At 35.7% G+C, this 19,408-nt stretch overlaps 2 protein-coding genes across 2 annotated transcripts; one reads left to right on the forward strand and one right to left on the reverse strand.

The window, feature by feature from the left end:
* Positions 1–550: 550 nt before the first annotated feature.
* On the reverse strand, positions 551–17,715 carry LOC106077054 (autotransporter adhesin BpaC-like). The gene is made up of 2 exons (XM_056006621.1): positions 17,593–17,715; positions 551–1,771 (listed from the first exon to the last, which is right to left on the reverse strand). The coding sequence occupies exon 2, from the start codon at positions 1,751–1,753 to the stop codon at positions 1,217–1,219; it is 537 nt and encodes a 178-aa protein (XP_055862596.1). The 5' UTR covers positions 1,754–1,771; positions 17,593–17,715; the 3' UTR covers positions 551–1,216.
* LOC106078912 (5-hydroxytryptamine receptor 1D-like) lies at positions 11,176–12,910 on the forward strand. Its single transcript, XM_056006817.1, has 2 exons — positions 11,176–11,877; positions 12,857–12,910. The coding sequence occupies exons 1-2, from the start codon at positions 11,176–11,178 to the stop codon at positions 12,908–12,910; spliced, it is 756 nt and encodes a 251-aa protein (XP_055862792.1).
* Positions 17,716–19,408: the final 1,693 nt, after the last annotated feature.

Genomic DNA, 19,408 nt, shown 5'->3' on the forward strand with positions numbered 1-19,408 from the left:
ATATTTTGGAGGTGATAAAAAAAGAAAGTGTTTATGTAATAAATGAATTGATCCTATTGATTGAGACACGTGAAGAGCTAATTGATGAGCAAAGTGAAGAGCTAAATGAATAGTTAAGTGAAGAGCTAAGTGGGGAAGAACAAATTGGAAGAGGCGCTACATACACACATTTAATCCATAGCACGTGGAATCCATCCCTCCTCATTGTATACGTGCACAAGAGAAGCGACCAGTGGGGGGAGGGGATTTGAGTTAATTTATGCTTCTTTTAAGCCTGTCCCTTTTTGAGTGAAAAGAATTAAAGCTCTTTTAGGGACTTATGTAGTTCTTCACTTTACCTCTAAGTCTCTTCGAGCGATGGAGCTCCCAAATAATCTATTAGCTCAAGCACCCTCGTTTCGAGGCACTTTGAGGTCTCTGCCTATAGCTGAAACCTTCGAAAAGGTTCGTAGTACTACAGCTTCAAGTTATTGTTTCAACTCTGCTATTAGGTAACACACATATTCAAGTAATGATAATGGCTACAGAGAACGAATTGAACGATTTAGAATTCAATAAAACGTTTTAATAACAAATAATCCAATATAAGAAACGATTAGTCCTACAAGGCATATCATTATGAATTGTAAGTCTAACCAGTCAACTACAACTGAAGCAAAAACAAACACTGCTAAGATGAATCATGCTTGTCATTCATGAAGTCTTCTATAGTAGAAAACAGAACACATAATACAAAATAGAACACATGACATAACACAGGAACACACACACACACATTTACACATTAAATGTCAGTTAGGCTTAATGGTAATATATTTACAAGTTTACAGTGACATTAAACATTGCTTTAAAAAAATGTTAAATTATTTTGATACCATTTCTGTGTTTATGATCTAATGATCACTAGCCAACCATGAGACAAAGAAGATGAAAAAGCATAACCAATAAATGTTGATGATTTATAGTTTAAACTAGAATTTTTGTTTGATAACTAATCAATTTGATTACTATATTGCAATCTAAAGACTATGCTTCTCAAATATTTGCACAAAGTCTATACTTTCAGGAAAAGAATAGTGAAAGGCAAGAAGTTCTGAAAGAAAGGCGATTTGATTATTTGCATGGATTATGAGTGGACTTTGTTTCCGAATGCGACTTTCTCAACTGTCTTGTTTATGGATGACTGCTCCTACTTGTTTTAATGCCGTGAGGCGTTTTAAGGTGCTGGAGGAGCTGGTCCAGATGACCCTGTGGAGTTCCCTGCAGCAGGCAAAACAGGTGCGACGGGCTCTGTGGCATTACCTCCAGCAGGCAAAACAGATGCGACAGGAGCTGTGGAATTACCTCCTGAAGAAGAAACAGATGCGACTGGAGCTGTGGAATTACTTCCAGAAGAAGAAACAGATGCGACTGGAGCTGTGGAATTACTTCCAGAAGAAGAAACAGATGAAACTGGTGCTGTGTCATTACTTGCACTTCCGGTAGCTCCCAAAGGTAAAGATGAGCTGCCGTTTGAGGAGGCACTAGCTAGTGCAGGGTTAGCCTGACCTGCAGCCTGGCCACGAGCACCACCTCGACCATGACCTCTTCTTTCACCTTCGTTGTCACGCACTTTGTCTTGACCTGGTGGACGGCGATCTTCTCCGCGTCCAAGACCTTGACCTTGGCCGTGGCTTCTGCCATCAGGAGTGTCGTGGACGACGTTTGCTATAGCCACAGCCAGAGTGAGAGCAATGCAGACTTTGAGAAACATTCTGTGGAGATATTTCACCTGACAAAAGAAAGTGTTATTTTTTAAGACATTAAAACTATAACTCATTCTCTTTTTCTCTTTCTTTCTCTCTCTCTCTTGCCCACACACACTTTTTTTGCCATTTCTCTGTCTCTCTCGTTCTTTTTCTCACAATCTCCAGCTTTTAAATACAAAGAAATAATTAAAATCGAGTCTGAAACTTATTTGGCATTAACTTTGACTGAAGTTTAAGAAAGTGTTAAGGTATGGGTATCCTTAAATGATTACAGTCGCTATATGCATGCAAGTAAAATTAAAGTGATATGGTTTTGCTCAGTTTTTATTAATTTTATTTGTATTTTTACAATTCCTCTATTCAGCTTGCAAATTCTTTATCGGTAAAAACAAACATATAACAAAAAAATCTTTTTTTTGTAATGAAACATTGCCTTCTTTGTACAGCTGACCAACGTTTGTAAGAGCGATTCTTTGCTCTTAATAACTAAGGATTTTTTCCGAGGGGGGGGGGAGCTGAATTGGGGCGGGGTAAAAATAATTTTCCTTTTTTTCTTAAATCGATCTTTTAAAAATTCATAAAGGAAGAATTATCTTTTAAAAATTATTTTCTTGTTCTATTATTTATTAGAAGCATCACTTTCACGTGTAGGTGTGCCTTGGTGACTGAACCTTGAATCCTGTTCATGACCAAAAAGCAACTGGAATGATATTAAGTCAACGTCCTAGCACTGCTGCATCCAGACCATTCGTTGCTGAATGAACAGCTTGTGACGTCACATCCTGTGTTAGGAAATCTCTAGAATATACATAGTTCGATAAAAAGGAAACGCGAACTTTGTGTTGAGGCTCATTTGGGTTCTCTTTAGTTCATTTCATACTAACAGTTGGACTTCATCTATTTGATGTGAGCTCAGTATTGGGGTTCAAACATACAATGGTTCTCTTGTTGTATTGATTTCATTAAAGTTTTGTACAACATAGTGGTTTTACATTGTTTCTTCAGTGTCTTAGAGTAATGACAAGAACTACCATAGAAACTATCCAACAGAGTGAGACAGTTGTAGAGACTTGTGTGTGTCTTAGAGTAATGACAAGAACTACCATAGAAACTATCCAACAGAGTGAGACAGTTGTAGAGAAATGTGTGTGTCTTAGAGTAATGACAAGTACTACCATAGAAACTATCCTACAGAGTGAGACAGTTGTAGAGACTTGTGTGTCTTAGAGTAATGACAAGAACTACCATAGAAACTATCCTACAGAGTGAGACAGTTGTAGAGACTTGTGTGTGTCTTAGAGTAATGACAAGAACTACCATACAAACTATCCTACAGAGCGAGACAGTTGTAGAGACTTGTGTGTCTTAGAGTAATGACAAGAACTACCATAGAAACTATCCAACAGAGTGAGACAGTTGTAGAGACTTGTGTGTGTCTTAGAGTAATGACAAGAACTACCATACAAACTATCCTACAGAGTGAGACAGTTGTCGAGACTTGTGTGTGTCTTAGAGTAATGACAAGAACTACCATAGAAACTATCCTACAGAGTGAGACAGTTGTAGAGACTTGTGTGTGTCTTAGAGTAACGACAAGAACTACCATACAAACTATCCTACAGAGTGAGACAGTTGTCGAGACTTGTGTGTGTCTTAGAGTAATGACAAGAACTACCATAGAAACTATCCTACAGAGTGAGACAGTTGTAGAGACTTGTGTGTCTTAGAGTAATGACAAGAACTACCATAGAAACTATCCAACAGAGTGAGACAGTTGTAGAGACTTGTGTGTCTTAGAGTAATGACAAGAACTACCATAGAAACTATCCTACAGAGTGAGACAGTTGTCGAGACTTGTGTGTCTTAGAGTAATGACAAGAACTACCATAGAAACTATCCTACTGAGTGAGACAGTTGTCGAGACTTGTGTGTGTCTTAGAGTAATGACAAGAACTACCATAGAAACTATCCTACTGAGTGAGACAGTTGTAAAGACTTGTGTGTCGCTCCCCCATACTGAACCTAAAACCAAAATTTCAGATGCGATTTCCACCCCTCCCCACTGAAAAAGTTTGGTTTGTATCTGGAGAGGAAGCTACACAGGAAACCTGGAAATAATACAATAGGGTTTGTTGCTGAACATAAAAATTATATATGTGTCAGACGCGAATAGCCCAATTTTCAGTAAAAGAAATTACAAAAGTCATTTCTCTATAGAAAAAGTTACGAAGGATATATAAAATACAACCACAGACCTATATAAACTACAATAAATATAGGTTTTTGATTGCTAGTTACGATTTATTTAGGTAGGTGCTGTTTTACTATTACATACCAAGTATTAGAGTTTAGAAAAACCCAAGTTTGTTTCTTGTGCAACGCTATTAGCTAACAGCTAACACCTCATATCATCTCTCCATTAGTATATTTAGATCTATAATCTAATTCTAGTCTAGATCTATATATAAAAATCGAATAGATCTAGTAATAGTATAGATTCTATCTTGAGACTAGATTGCCGAGTCTAGCCTATACTATGCCTATAGTCAGTTTTTATTAGAAAAATGTCTAGATATTAATAAAGACTAAAGTTTTTTAATTATTAGATATAGACATAGGACATAGATTTAATAATACTGTAATACGTTTACTATACTCTATACTTGGTCTACTAGACTAGAGATCTATCTATAGATCTATCTATAATCTAGTCAATCTAGATCTATACAATACTTATTATTTAATAAGTTAGTACTTAGACTTAGATCTATTATAGTTTATTAATAGATTTACTTTTCAATGCCTAGACCTAATAATAAAATTGCGAATGATGTCTATAATGACTGATTATTTTAATTTTTTTTTTATAATAATAGGCCTACTAGATCTAGGTCTAGACTCTACTTAAATCTAGTCTAAAATAATGACTGTCTAAGACTCTAGATGATTGAGAAGTTCACATATATCTGTTGTTAATAATACGGCATGTCGGCTGAAAGTATATAAAGTGCTTTCTTTTTTGTAAAAATAAAAAAAATAAGTGCCTGTACTCAGTGATAGATTGCCTAACTTTCAACTAATAATAAATTAACAATTAACAAATACAAGAAAAGTAATCATTTTTCCCGACATTGAAAAAAGGTGCGGTACCCCGTACCGGTGCGTACCGTCACAAAAATATATTTATATCTCAATCTTCTTTCATTTAATTTTTTTTGCGGGGTTATTGCTACTTAATACATTGATACCGGATCGATTTAAATAGGGCCTAAGTATACAAGCAGGATTTCGAGCATTGGATACATTTATTTTTAAATACAAAGTTTTATGGAAGAATTGTTTGAAGCTTGTAACTTCATAAATTCAGGCTAAAAATTTCGAAGCCTACATTTTTACACTCATTTCTAAACAATTAGAAGAGATGGACTGACTCATAGTGTAGCTTGTGTACATCTGCAAAAACACAAACTCTCTTTGTAATCTTATCAGTTAGACTTTCAAAACTATTTTTAAAAAACTTAGTGATTATTTTTACTGTATAATTCTATTATTATTCCTTTTTAGAATTAGGATATAAACAAAAATTTGCCATATGACTTTGTCTTACAGAAAAAAATGAAACTTACGTCTATTTATACAGTTATTTTCAATTACCTAGTAATATAAAATATATTGAACTAACACGTACATTCATCATAATGCAGCCATGTGATTTTTCGCTTATGAACATAGCATTATTTAGGACCAATATTTTACAAAGGCTGCTTGGAGAAATCAGGTATACCAATCAGGAGAAAAACGACCCCTTTACACAAGAAAAATTTAAGAAACTAGAACAGACACAAAATAGACAGTGACATTCATAACAAAATAATATTCAAAATTGATTAGAGTAACACCTTTTTAATTTTCATTTAAAGTTTAAAATCACTACAATTTTTTTCAACAATTATTTTGTGTATGAAATTGTGTATCGGAAAATGCGGGTACTTGAAATAAGCTAGTCCTAAAGAAACAACACAGATCTTGGGTAAAATACTCATCAAATAAAGTACTGTAAATGTGGAGTTTTACGCGCTAGTTTCAGGTCTTTTTTTTTATAGCCTCTATCGGGTTTGATCTCAACTACCCGTATTTTTGTGCAGAATTTTTTTCTCTATCAGTCACACTTAAAATTACAGCATAATAATGTCAGTTTAATTTAAAGAGAGAACTGAAAAATGCAAAGATATATAAGGAAAAAAGCGACTTCCGGCCCAATACTTTTTAATCAAAGAAACGAAACGGACTTGTGCAACAAACCCTATTCAATAAATTTCTATGAAAGAAATACTATCTACTGCTTAGAACAGCAAACAGGGCATCGTTGAAGCTTTCTTTTTTCAGTGGGGGTAGGGGTAAGAAATGAAATATAGAAAACTTGTTGAGTTATAAATAGAATCTAGCAGCTTTACAGAAAAATTCGATGCTTGAATGTTAGCACTATCTTGTAAATGGACATTTCTTGTGATTTCCTGACGGTTTTTTTTTTTTAGCATTTCTTTTAGTTCGCTTCAGTGCAAAAGAAAAAGCTGAGAAACGAAACAAATTTGATTTGAAGGCAGATGTTCGTATTGCATTCGAGTTGGCTAGGACTACTCATTGAAATGTACACAACATCCTGATGTTAAAGGTAAAATAAAATGAGGTTACAAAGACAGTTTGTGTGGAAACACAAACTCATTATCGGCCCCCGAAGTGGTCCACCCAGGCAGGTAAAAAGGCAGGTTTCAATATTTTCAGAAAGAACATCAGAATGAAATTCTATCAAAGAAAAATAACAGAGAAGAATGGAGAAAGAAGGTTGACAGATTTTGCGCCCCAGCGGTCCAGCAGACCAAAGGATAGGTAAAAGTGAATGTGGGAAGAAGTGCGGACCTGGCCTAACTAATGTCTTATAATGAATATCAAATTGATCTAATTGTTTTGTAAAGGGTCAATCTCTTATTCAAATCCTCAAGGAAAAAAAAACATTTCCGTAAAAAAAATGTCCTTTAGTTGATAACTCTACGCCTTCTTTGTGTGTGTGTAAATGTAGTAGTTAGTTTGACAGAACTTATTTAACTTAGTAATACATTTTTTTTTAAATATTTTTTGACAAAAAATCTAAAACCATTTGCATAAATGTGTTTAAAATATGGTAAATAATTATCTCCCCTACTAAAGAGCCTCAAGTGTTTGTTACTATTAATAGTGAATACTTGTGGTGTATTTTTATGAAAAAATTGCTTGCATAAGTGATTTTAAAAATTTGATTTTTCGCTTTCAGAAAAAAAAGTAGTCGTTGCATGAGAACTTTGAATGGTCTAAAATATTATGATGTCGGATTTTTACTATCTTTACTAGTTTACAAGATCTTAACGGGACGGACGGACGGACAGACATTCAACACAAAACTAATAGCGTCTTTTCTTCTTTCGGGGGCCGCTAAAAATGAGTAATATTGTGACAAAACCGACCACAGGCAGGCAGATAAGTTTCGGCGCTGGATGTGGAGAGATATCTACATCATAGCTAGTAGCCAAGTGACATACTGCACTCCTCCTTCATCTTTGGACTCCCCCCCCCCCTCTTGTTATTGTTATTATAAGTCAAAGCTATGAATCTTTCCAATGGCTATGTGAGACATCTAGTGTGTCAGCATTATAGGCGCTTTTTACGCACACATTTGACTTGAACCCCCTCATTCGTAACACAAGGATTAAAATACCTTCATTGCTTTATTTTTTAACTCCTCTTTATTCGTTAATCTCTCTTTTTCTCTCCATTTCTCTCTCTCTCTCTCTCTCTCTCTCTCTCTCTCTCTCTCTCTCCTCACATATAAACACATACACACACTGACACATACTCATAATGAGAACAGTGAAACAGAGTTGTTTTTTTTAAGTCGTCCCTTATCGTCTACTCGCAATGATTACAACACCATGAAATAAGAGCCACATTTACTCTTTAAAAAAAAACGCTTTATAAAATGAATAGGAAAGGAAAATATGATAATGTACAGCTAAAAAGTCTTTAAAAGTTTTTCGTTTGTGACCTTCCATCGTTCTTTATCTAGGACAGTGTTTCCCAAACAGTGCTTCGCGGAACCCTAGTGTTCCTCGAACTACTGCAAAAATAAACTAGTAGGCCACCGCGGAAATAAATCTCTCTAACAAATCAACAAAAGTGTCCCTCTCAACCCTCAGAATGTGTGAAGTGTTCGTTAGAGAAAATGTTTGGGAAACACTGATCTAGGGCTAATCTAACAAAGTTTGGGAAACACTGATCTAGGGCTAATCTGACAATGTTTGGGAAACACTGATCTAGGGTTAATCTGACAATCTTTGGGAAACACTGATCTATGGCTAATCTGACAAAGTTTGGGAAACACTGATCTATGGCTAATCTGACAATCTTTGGGAAACACTGATCTATGGCTAATCTGACAAAGTTTGGGAAACACTGATCTAGGGCTAATCTGACAATGTTTGGGAAACACTGATCTAGGGCTAATCTGACAATGTTTGGAAACACTGATCTAGGGCTAATCTGATAATGTTTGGGAAACACTGATCTAGGGCTAATCTGACAATGTTTAGGAAACACTGATCTAGGGCTAATCTGATAATGTTTGGGAAACACTGATCTAGGGCTAATCTGACAATGTTTGGGAAACACTGATCTAGAGCTAATCTGACAATGTTTAGGAAACACTAATCTAGGGCTAATCTGACAATGTTTGGGAAACACTGATCTAGAGCTAATCTGATAATGTTTTGGAAACACTGATCTAGGGCTAATCTGATAATGTTTGGGAAACACTGATCTAGGGCTAATCTGACAAAGCTTGGGAAACACTGATCTAGGGCTAATCTGACAAAGTTTGGGAAACACTGATCTAGGGCTAATCTGACAAAGTTTGGGAAACACTTATCTAGGGCTAATCTGACAAAGTTTGGGAAACACTGATCTAGGGCTAATCTGACAATCATTTTGCACAGCGTTTCTCTAACTGGGGGCAAGGGACAAAAAAAAAAAGTTTAATAATACTTATAAATCAAGGTTTGAAAAGTAACCTAGTCAAATGACACATTTAAATATTTTGAGTGAGAGATAATGTTTCATCTTCTAAGTAATATCTTTAAACATGTTTCGACAGAGTTGTCTCCAACAATATCGACTCAAAGCTTTTTGAAGAAGACTTTCTTCTCGACTTTCATTGTCTTTGTCAATATTGTCAACTTTCTCCAAACTCTCGTAAGACTAAGACTAAGACTAAGACTGCTTTATTGATCCTTACGGAAATTCTCATCTTAACGACTTTTTGCGTAACAAAAAACAAAGTTCCTAGACAAGACTACTTATTGAATACAAAGAGGATCTTACGTCGATCATACCAATTACAGACGCACATGCGCAATATGTACATCAAATGACCCTCGCATAATAGTATTGGCCATAGCTTCATCTTTTTTAATCAGATTTTATTCGACATGCATATTGGCTGTTGAACCACTATAACCGAATAGGAAAGGCAGGGAGCATTTTCCAAAGGCTGCGGCCTATTTGGACTAGCCAAGCCATTGGACTAGAGACAAAAATACACCTTCTCAACACAATCGTCATCCCAACAGCAACATATGCATGTGAGACGTGGAAGTCATCTGTCAAAATTGAGAAAAGACTAAATGTGGCTCAACAAAAATGGCTGAGACGGATTTTGGGAGTCAGTAATATAGATCGTGTCCCAAACAAGGAAATCCTTTGCCGAACTGGGAGTCGAATACTTAGTGAGGTTGTGACAGAGCGTCCCATGAGTTTTGTGGGACATGTTCTCCGATAAAATGAACTACGCATACCAAGAGTTGCGATGACATGGAGGCCAATACGAGGAAAGCTCAAATATGGACGTCCTCGTATTACTTGGCGACACGCCTTCATGGAGGACCTCATAGCAGTGGACACCAGGTGGGAGGAGGCTTTAGATCTTGCCAGTGACAGTAAACCACTCACTTGGCCTGTCTGGTACAAAGCTTGTACACGTTTTTTTCTACCACTTGCCAACATCGGATCAAGTTGAAATTTTGCAGTTATACATAGTCGATGACAAGGAATGAATCATTAAAAGAAAATAAGCAATCGGTTATAAATTAGTGGTAATTAATTAATTGTTTTTTATATAAAAAAGGAGTTTAACCGTGCAGTATTGAGAGATATTGCGCTTTATTTTTTAAAGTATTTTTATATTTTGTTTTTTGACATGAACTCTTCTTACTATGAAAACAAAAAAAAATGCGCAGTAGACTCTGGGAGAGTTCATTTCTCCTCAGAAGGCAGACAAATGCCTGGCGTGTCGGAGTACATCGTTCTCACAGACTCCATTGCCGACTGGAGGAAGAGCCGGCTGTTTTGTAGACAATACACTTTTTAAATCATCTGCGAAATACTTTTTTGCTTAGAAAAAAACTACGAGGACTAGTTTTTATAAACATTCTAAAGGTAAATTTGGATTCTATACATATTGTATATAGATGCCACGAAAAACTGGAAAATTGTCATATAATTATGCCTCAAAGTGTCTTTTCTTATCATTGCACTTTTAAAACCCTTTCGGACCCGACTGATGGAGCTTACTTCGCTACTCATGACCCCAGATGGCTAAAAGAAAAAAAGGGAGGGGGGGGGCATTTTTTGTTTGTTTTTGGGGCGGCACCCTGATACAAGTTGAGAATCACTGCTTTGGCTCAATGCCATTTATTTATTTTTTTTACTATCTAGATTCTAGATTCTTCTTCTCCCTATGCAGACCTGAGCACAAGGTCGGTGATATCCAAGAATTACTTAAAATTGACAATACTATTTCAATATACAAACAGTCCATTACATTGGAAAGAATCCCCACCAATAAAGCAAACATTAATGGCTTCCGATGATAAACATATCGATTCAGGCAAGTCCAACACTCGATTTGAAATGTTTGTCCTGGCTAAATCCACTTTATCTGAGTTCAACAGCAATTAGATCGTGGGTATTAAAAAGTGAGGACCTATATTTCATTCATCGCATTCATCTTTTGTTTCAAACCGATATTTTCTCTCATCTGGTATTGAAGGTAATCGGATTAAAAAATGAAATCTGTTGTTATTCTTGACAAGTAAAATTTCGGAGTCATTTATTTAAATTAAAAGTGTTCTATCTGATAACAATGAATTTATCGGATTGTTTCAATCCAATCGACGCGACTCCAATCATTACGACTTCAGCAATTGTTATTATTAACGCTGTGGCGACAATTATAACCGTGTTTACAGTCATTTCTAATTGTATTATATTTATTTCCCTTGTTAAGTCTATCTCTAAGAGTAACAACAGATTAGTCAATGAGAACATGATCTCAAAGTGCACCATGACGTCATTTTTGGTGGTGGAGATTCTGCTTGGGATCACTCTCATGCCATTATTAATCATCAGGACCTCAAACCGCGAGCTTTGGACACTGGGACTCCCCATGCTCTGGTTGCAAAATTTCATGCACAACTTTATCTGCGCATTGACTTTGGCTCACATGTTGACCATGGCAGTGGACAGATACCTGGCAGTGTGTCATCCGTTAAGCTACCGGCTCCTGACGTCACGTCATGCCTCCGTCATTGTGGCGCTGTCATGGGGTGTCCCTGGAATCATAGACTCAATTTATTCCATTGTTAATTATTCCAATGCACGTAAGGACATTGAAGAGATCTGTCTGTACACGGACTCTACAGGTATTTTCATCTTCATCTTCGTCGTCATGTTTCTTCTCCCTATCTTTCTCATCACATTTTTATATGTTCGCATTCTGCTTGAAGTCCGAAACTTTCATAAGCGAACCTTGAACTATAAAGCCTCTGATGAGCCAACAATAACTAATCATGCCATCGACAACAGCCTCAGTAGAGTTTCAACAGGGACAATTATCAGTGAAACACAACCAAACAGTGTTGTTGATTCTGTTCTACCCGGAACAGAAACTTGTTTATCATCTGTAGGAGATCCAGTAACCGAAAGACATGGTTTTACAACAAGACAACGTGAAAATCAGTCGTCAAATATAGACTTGAAAAAGGCGGTAAATAAAAACATGAAAGCTTACCGCCATATTGGCTGTATTATAGTCTCATCTGTTGTCTGCTGGTTACCGTTGGGAATGTTTTCAGGTATTAAATATCTAACAAAGATGTCTGTGCCTGATGAACTAGTACTGGGGCTCATGTGGATTACATATTCGAATGCAGCAATTAATCCTTTAGTTTATTGTTTAAATAGATCTATACGAAGAGATGTGAAAGATTTAGTTTGCAAAATACAAAGAAGACGACTTCAATAGCTACACATTACACATAGTTGAAATACCTAGGCTAGGTTTAAATACTTATACATACTTATATCAGCTATATATACAAGGCTTGTCTTAGAGTCCGAAGATTAATGAGAAGTACTATATTCCACGTGAATACACAGCCCTACCTGCGAGCTACATATTTTCCACAGACAACACTGACAACAACATTGCTTGTGGTCGGTCGATTTGGCCGTCAACGTCTGTCCTCGGCAGTGGATTTTCTGTTGGTCTCAAATGTGTTTCCAGCGGACTTTGTGAATACTACGACGCCAACCACCTTTCAGCTCACCAAAATAAATACTGCCCTTTGGCCTACGCTACGTTCGTCCCCGATACGGGATACGTACACTGTCCAGCGTAACTGTCGGATTATAAAAAGTCCCTCTATACTTTCCATATCGCCATTCGCAAGAAAATCGCTGTTGGTAGTGCGGACTAGCCACAGTATGTCCATAATGGAGCGCAAGCGTCTTAATTGAAAGTGTTTAAGAAGTCTTAGTTGTCATCTGTATAGCACCCATGTCTCAGATCCATATAGAAGAGTTGAGAGAACCATTGCTTGGTAGACACTGATATTTGTTGGAAGGCGGATCGATTTATTCAGTCACACTATCGCTTGGACACGTCCAAAAACACTAGTGGCCTGGCCTGGCGGTTATCAACTTCCCTTAAAAAGCGATGCGTTGTTTGATATTGTGCTTCCCAGATATCTGAAGTTGTCTACCGCGTTAAGGAGGTGTCTATTCACGATGATCTTTAAGACTACGTAGATTTTATTGAGTGACTTTTGGAACATGACATGATTATATATATATATATATATATATATATATATATATATTATATTGGTGGGGGGAGGAGAATCCCCCCCCCCAAACAAAATCCTGGCTACGCCTATGATGCATATATATCTATTCAGTGGCGTAACTAGGGGGGGGATGGGGGGGAGAATTTTAAAATCCCCCCGGGCCCCCACCTAGGGGGGGCCCCCAAATGTATGTCCGAAATTTATTTGTAAATACATAAATTAATATATTTGATTGACAAATAGTGTCAACGGGTGTCTTTTTTTAATCAACATTTATGGATTAAATTTATCACAAATACTAAACCTAGATATTTTAAAAATATTTTTGCCGCAGAGATCAGTTTTTGTGGATATATTGTGGACTTTGTTTTATAATTTGTTGCCACGAATAAAACTGCATGATATACAGCGAATTCCAGGTATCTTGTTACCTTTACTAATAATAGATCTAAATGGCGAGTATTATATGGCTACACTAATTAACCTTGAAGCAAAATTTACAGAATCGAGTATAACTAAAAGTTATTCTTAACAATGCTAAAATTGTCCATTTTTCGGGTTTGGCGTCTATAATTTCAGAATTAAACTTCACACTCGAGTTATTACCCCTTTATTCATCTTTCCTCAATCCAATGGAAACTCTCTCTTTTTATTTACATCTTATGATCTAGTCCTTTTGCTTTCGCACAAAACATAAACAAAAAATAATGACGTAATATCATATAATATTAATACATCCTTCCTATTGAAGTTATTATCACACCCTTCCTTTTAAAGTTCTTAATAGTGATATCTACTAGCAGGGCCGGCCCTAGCATTTGCGGGGCCCTATGCGAAACGGATCGCGCGGGGCCTAGTCTGGGTAGGGATAAGCATAATGTCAAAATTATTTTTTTTAAATTAGAAAATAGGCCTACTTTCGTCTTTGCAATAAATTTTTATCAAATGAAAGCTCGCAATGCCACTTTTTATTTATTGGCACCCCAAAACGTCAATTTCGTCTATTCTTTAGGAGATTTGAATAAATTCAAAAAAAGTTCAGGACTTTATCGTATATTTTGCCTTTTTATGAGATTTCCTGGAGGCCCTGAAAAATCAGGAGGTCGCGAAAACCCTGTTATTTTATATACGTTATAATTGTTTAATTTAATAATGTACACTTGGAATTAGTGCGGGTCCTATGAAAGCGCGGCGCCCACTGCGACCGGCACTGTCTACTAGGAACTTTAACAATTCGTCCACTTCTGGTTGTCTTGACTGAACAAGTTCTCTAGACGTTGGTCTATAACTGTCTGTTTCGTTTGTTGCAACAGTTTGCAGTTCATTGTCCTCATCGGTATCATAGTACCCAGAGATGTCTTCATCGAAACTCTTATTTAAAAAGCGTTGATTTCTTCTGTATGTTTTTCCATTGTTTGTCTTTATGATGTAAGATCTGGGTGCTGAATGTTTTTATGACAACTTCTTTCTGCCATGTTTGATCTAGACGAACTCTCCGACAGAATAATCTTTAGGTAGTCTTGCTTTTGCATCGTATTTCACTTAGCTTTTCATCTGTCGTTCGTTGAGTAATGTCTCTGCATTTTCAGCTACCAATGGTTTCAATAGTTTGTGATCAGTTGGAATGATTCCCTGAGTCTTCTACTCGTCAGCAGTTGTGATGGTGAATCCGGCAGTCCACTTATCGGAGTATTTCTATACTCGAGCATAACGAGATATGGATCTTTCCCACTTTTGTATACCCTGAATCCTTTTGCTTTCGCACAAAACATAAACAATCAACAATGACGTAATGCCATATAATATTAGCACAGAATCTTCTTCATGCAGTGGAAGATTAAGAATTTTTTGCCTATCTGGAATTCTGGTCAAAGCTCCTGCGCCCAATTAATATAGTTCGGAAGAAACTACAAAAGTCTGGACTGCATATACGGGAATCTGCTAAAGAAATTAGTACCCTTCCATGCTTTCTGCAAAATGATGAGAAACTGACAAAAACCCAATCCATCGAAAAAGCAAAAGAAAGTAGTGAATACTATGGATTCCCTGTAATCAAAACAACCATATGAAAGAAAAGACTTGATGGGAAGTTGAGTTCTAATGTAGGACTGTCAACACAACTGCAATTCAAACGTGTTGTGACAGAAGTGCTGGACAGATTTCATATGGAGATGAAGGGCAGATTCCAAAGGCTGGAAAGAAAATGGATACCTTTAGGTTTCTTCTTGAACCAAGACACCTGTTAGAAGACACGCTTGTGACAAACTGTGCTACTTTTCCTGTTTGTATGATGAAATAAATGGAAAATAGCTTTTTCAATGATGTCATTGATGCACGAGCACTTTTCATCAACAAACAGTAATACAATCACCAATAGACATATTGAGGAAACAGGCTTCATATGGGAATTACTTGTGCTCAGACTTTGCAACCTCCTCCGAATACCGCTAACTCAGGCCACTTCCATTACGACATTACGTCATGTGAGAGATCATTCTCAAAGCTCAAGCTCATCAAAAGCTATCTCAGGAGCACAATGACGCAAGAAAGGCTTATCATGGCTTTAATGTCAGTGAAGTCACAAATACTAGAAAGTATCGATGTAGTTGATGTTATAGATGTCTTTGCTGCACAGAATGCACGACGTGAAGCGATATCAATTTAGATTTGTCACTTGTGCATTATTTAACTAATAAACAACGGTATTATTCATTAAAAGAGTCTTGATGATTACTTTTTGTTAAGTTTACTGATATACTGAACCAATTTGATTTGGGGCTTATATATTTTTGCGTACATTATCTCATGACATATGTCGAATGTCAAAATGCAAGGGGCCCCCAAAGAGGTCAATCCCCCCGGGCCCCCAAATCCCTAGTTACGCCCCTGTATCTATTCTAAAGTAGTTCTTTTTTTCTTCTATTTTTTTTTTTAGATCTAAAAGTGGCGCACTAGATCTAGTAATTGAACATCAAAAATAAGAGTACTCTCGTCTCATAATTATTATTTTGCGATTTTTAGATACATAATCTAGAAAGATCTAAGTAATCAATCTATTGAAATGTACATAAGATGATTTAAATCAACATTAATTATTTCCATCTAGGATTTTTGAAACATTACCTCAATGAAAACAAACAGGAAATGGCTTAGTTTCATATAGTTGCGTGAATATCCGAGAAATGATTTTGCATTATTTCTAAACTTTGACAACTAAAGATCATTACTTTTCTAAGACAAAAAAGATTGGGGCGACTCCCCTTAGAGCCTGAAAAAAGAGTTTACGTACATAAAAATCTATATATGTATTGGTCTGTGAATCGATCAGTCGCGGATAAGAATAAATTTCCGGTTTCCAGTCTAGATATAATATATAAGTCTATGGTTCCATTGTTTTTTAATCTAACCTTCATTGGCTAAAGTGGAAAGAAATCGCTCTATAATTTGTATAAAGGAGGTTTTGTCTTTTTGAAAAAACTATTTTTATGTTGTTTTTTTTTTTGTTTGTTTGTTTTTTTTAATTTGTACATTAACAGGATAAAGGCTGAAAAAAAATCGAGAACATAGTCCAGAACTAAAAGTTTGAAGCAAAAAATAATGTATATCTAGATCTAGTAGTTTGTGTGTTATCATAGAAATTGTTTACTTTAATATTGTAGTGTTATGTAGAATGCACCATTCTTCTTGCAAAATAAAGATTATTATTATTATATTAGAAAAGAACGAGTATTCATTCACTGGCGCAGCCAGGGTCGAGTTTCGTTAAAGGGAAACAGTTAACAGTTTTCACCGAGGAATTTTCTGATGATGTGGCAGGTCTGCAGCAGTACCGCGCTCTTACAGACAACGAGAATGTTCCTAGGAATGTTAAGGGCCTTGAAGGTGAGGTCAGTTGTTATTATCCCCTCGGCTGATATGACAATGGGGTATATTGTTGTTTTAGATAATCTCCATAAACGCTTAATCTCCAAGCCTAGGTTCCCATATTTTATTTATTATTTTAAAAAAACATTTTCCACAATCTATTTTATTACACAACAAAAAAAACAAACTTTTTCCCCCTCAAAATCCATTTAGTTGGAATGCAACATTACAAATTTCATAGGATACAAAAATAGTATGATTTGGTAGAATGATATATTTTGGATGAAACTGAAAAACTGTACATTACGCTATTAAGCCTGTGCAGACTAGTTTGTTAAAGGTTTTGTGAAAGAAATTACAATTTAGATGAACTTCATTATCACCAGACAAAAGAAACATAATTGTATAGTTTTCACTTAACAAAACCCATAGCACGCTGAGATCAAGAATTAAGCATTTGATCTTTTGTATGAATATTTGTTTAACATACTAGCGGATCCAGAACACACACACCCCTTATCAATCCGCCTTGCTCATAAAAAGATTATCCTTAATACACAAAACAAATATTCCGGATCTACATTCTCTGCCTCCTGGCTGTGTATGTATTGTGCACAACCCATTGATTATATGTTCTGTAGATATAGTTCTATTTTAGGTGTTCATTATTGACAATAATAATTCGTAAACCTAGAACAAAACTAATTGAAAAAAAAAACATTCATAGGCCTGTTCCGAAAGAAATAAAAGAGAAACAAAAATGTACTTACAAGTGCTGGTGACCTTGAATATTTTCAAATTAGCGTAAAGCTGGAAAAAATTTGTGGGGCCAGATTTTAACCCTTTTTATACCTGCGCCCTGAAGCTTGTTTTCTTTTTACGCATAGGGCGTGTCCTAGCCTCATTTTGGTTTTTCATATCCCAAGATTAATGTTACCTTAAAGTAGAATGATGCCATTTGATGGATGTTTCGTGATGTCAAGATGTTGGTTGACATCATTTTCATGTTTACTGTTTCATTTCCAGGCCACAACGCAGTAGACTTTTTAATGCAATAATGCAATTATGCTCAAAATAAAAAAAGTTTGCATAAATTTTTTATAAGGTCTTGGCCTTGTGGTGCGGCGTGTAACCTTTAGATTTAATGATATAAATAATATTATATAAATATATATATAAATAATATAATAAACAGACAGATTGATAAGTAGACTGTCGGATAGATAGATAGATAGATAGATAGATAGATAGATAGATAGATAGATAGATAGATAGATAGATAGATAGATAGATAGATAGATAGATAGATAGATAGATAGATAGATAGATAGATAGATATTACTGTCGTGCACAAGTAAGAGTAAAATTGTATGATTTTAAACACATGCATTGTATGAAATAAATTGCTTTGACAAGATGTAAAATTGTAAGATTTTAAACACATACATTGCATGAAATAAATTGCTTTGACAAGATGTAAAATTGTAAGATTTTAAACACATACATTGCATGAAATAAATTGCTTTGACAAGATGTAAAATTGTAAGATTTTAAACACATGCATTGTATGAAATAAATTGCTTTGACAAGATGTAAAATTGTAAGATTTTAAACACATACATTGCATGAAATAAATTGCTGTGACAAGATGTAAAATAGTAAGATTTTAAACACATGAATAGCATGAAAAAAATTGCTGTGACAAGATTTAAAATAGTAGGATTTTAAACACATGAATTGTATGAAATAAATTGCTGTGACAAAATGTAAAATAGTAGGATTTTAAACACATGAATTGCATGAAATAAAGTGATGTGACAAAATGTAAAATAGTAAGATCTTAAACACATGAATTGCATGAAATAAAGTGATGTGACAAAAAGTAAAATAGTAAGATCTTAAACACATGAATTGCATGAAATAAAGTGCTGTGACAAGATTACTTACTTAAAATGGAGGCGAGTACACCGAAACACCCTTTCTCCTCCCCCACCACTAAAATGACTGCCCGCTATTATGCCGTTGCTTGAATGTTTGAAAATATTTGTAATTACAAATCGTGTTAGAACCCTACATTTGTGAGATGTATATAGATCTATATATAGTTCACCTGGTTGCGTTACTTATTTGTTTGTTTAAATCGCCCCTTAGCACTCCTAAATATCGAACTCGCCCTTTATCTGCAGACTATACAGCTTCCAATTAGTTGACTTTATCTTCAGACTATACAGCTTCCAATTAGTTGACTTTATCTTCAGACTATACAGCTTCCAATTAGTTGACTTTATCTGCAGACTATACAGCTTCCAATTAGTTGACTTTATCTGCAGACTATACAGCTTCCAATTAGTTGACTTTATCTTCAGACTATACAGCTTCCAATTAGTTGACTTTATCTGCAGACTATACAGCTTCCAATTAGTTGACTTTGTCTGCAGACTATACAGCTTCCAATTAGTTGACTTTATCTGCAGACTATACAGCTTCCAATTAGTTGACTTTGTCTTCTGCCTTACCATTCAACAGTTTCAAACAGAAATTGAGAGCTAAGGTCAGCACTGGAAACATTGTTAGCCTCGATAACTT

The sequence above is a fragment of the Biomphalaria glabrata genome, chromosome 12 (genome assembly GCF_947242115.1).
Source record: "Biomphalaria glabrata chromosome 12, xgBioGlab47.1, whole genome shotgun sequence".
Taxonomy (NCBI): domain Eukaryota; kingdom Metazoa; phylum Mollusca; class Gastropoda; family Planorbidae; genus Biomphalaria; species Biomphalaria glabrata.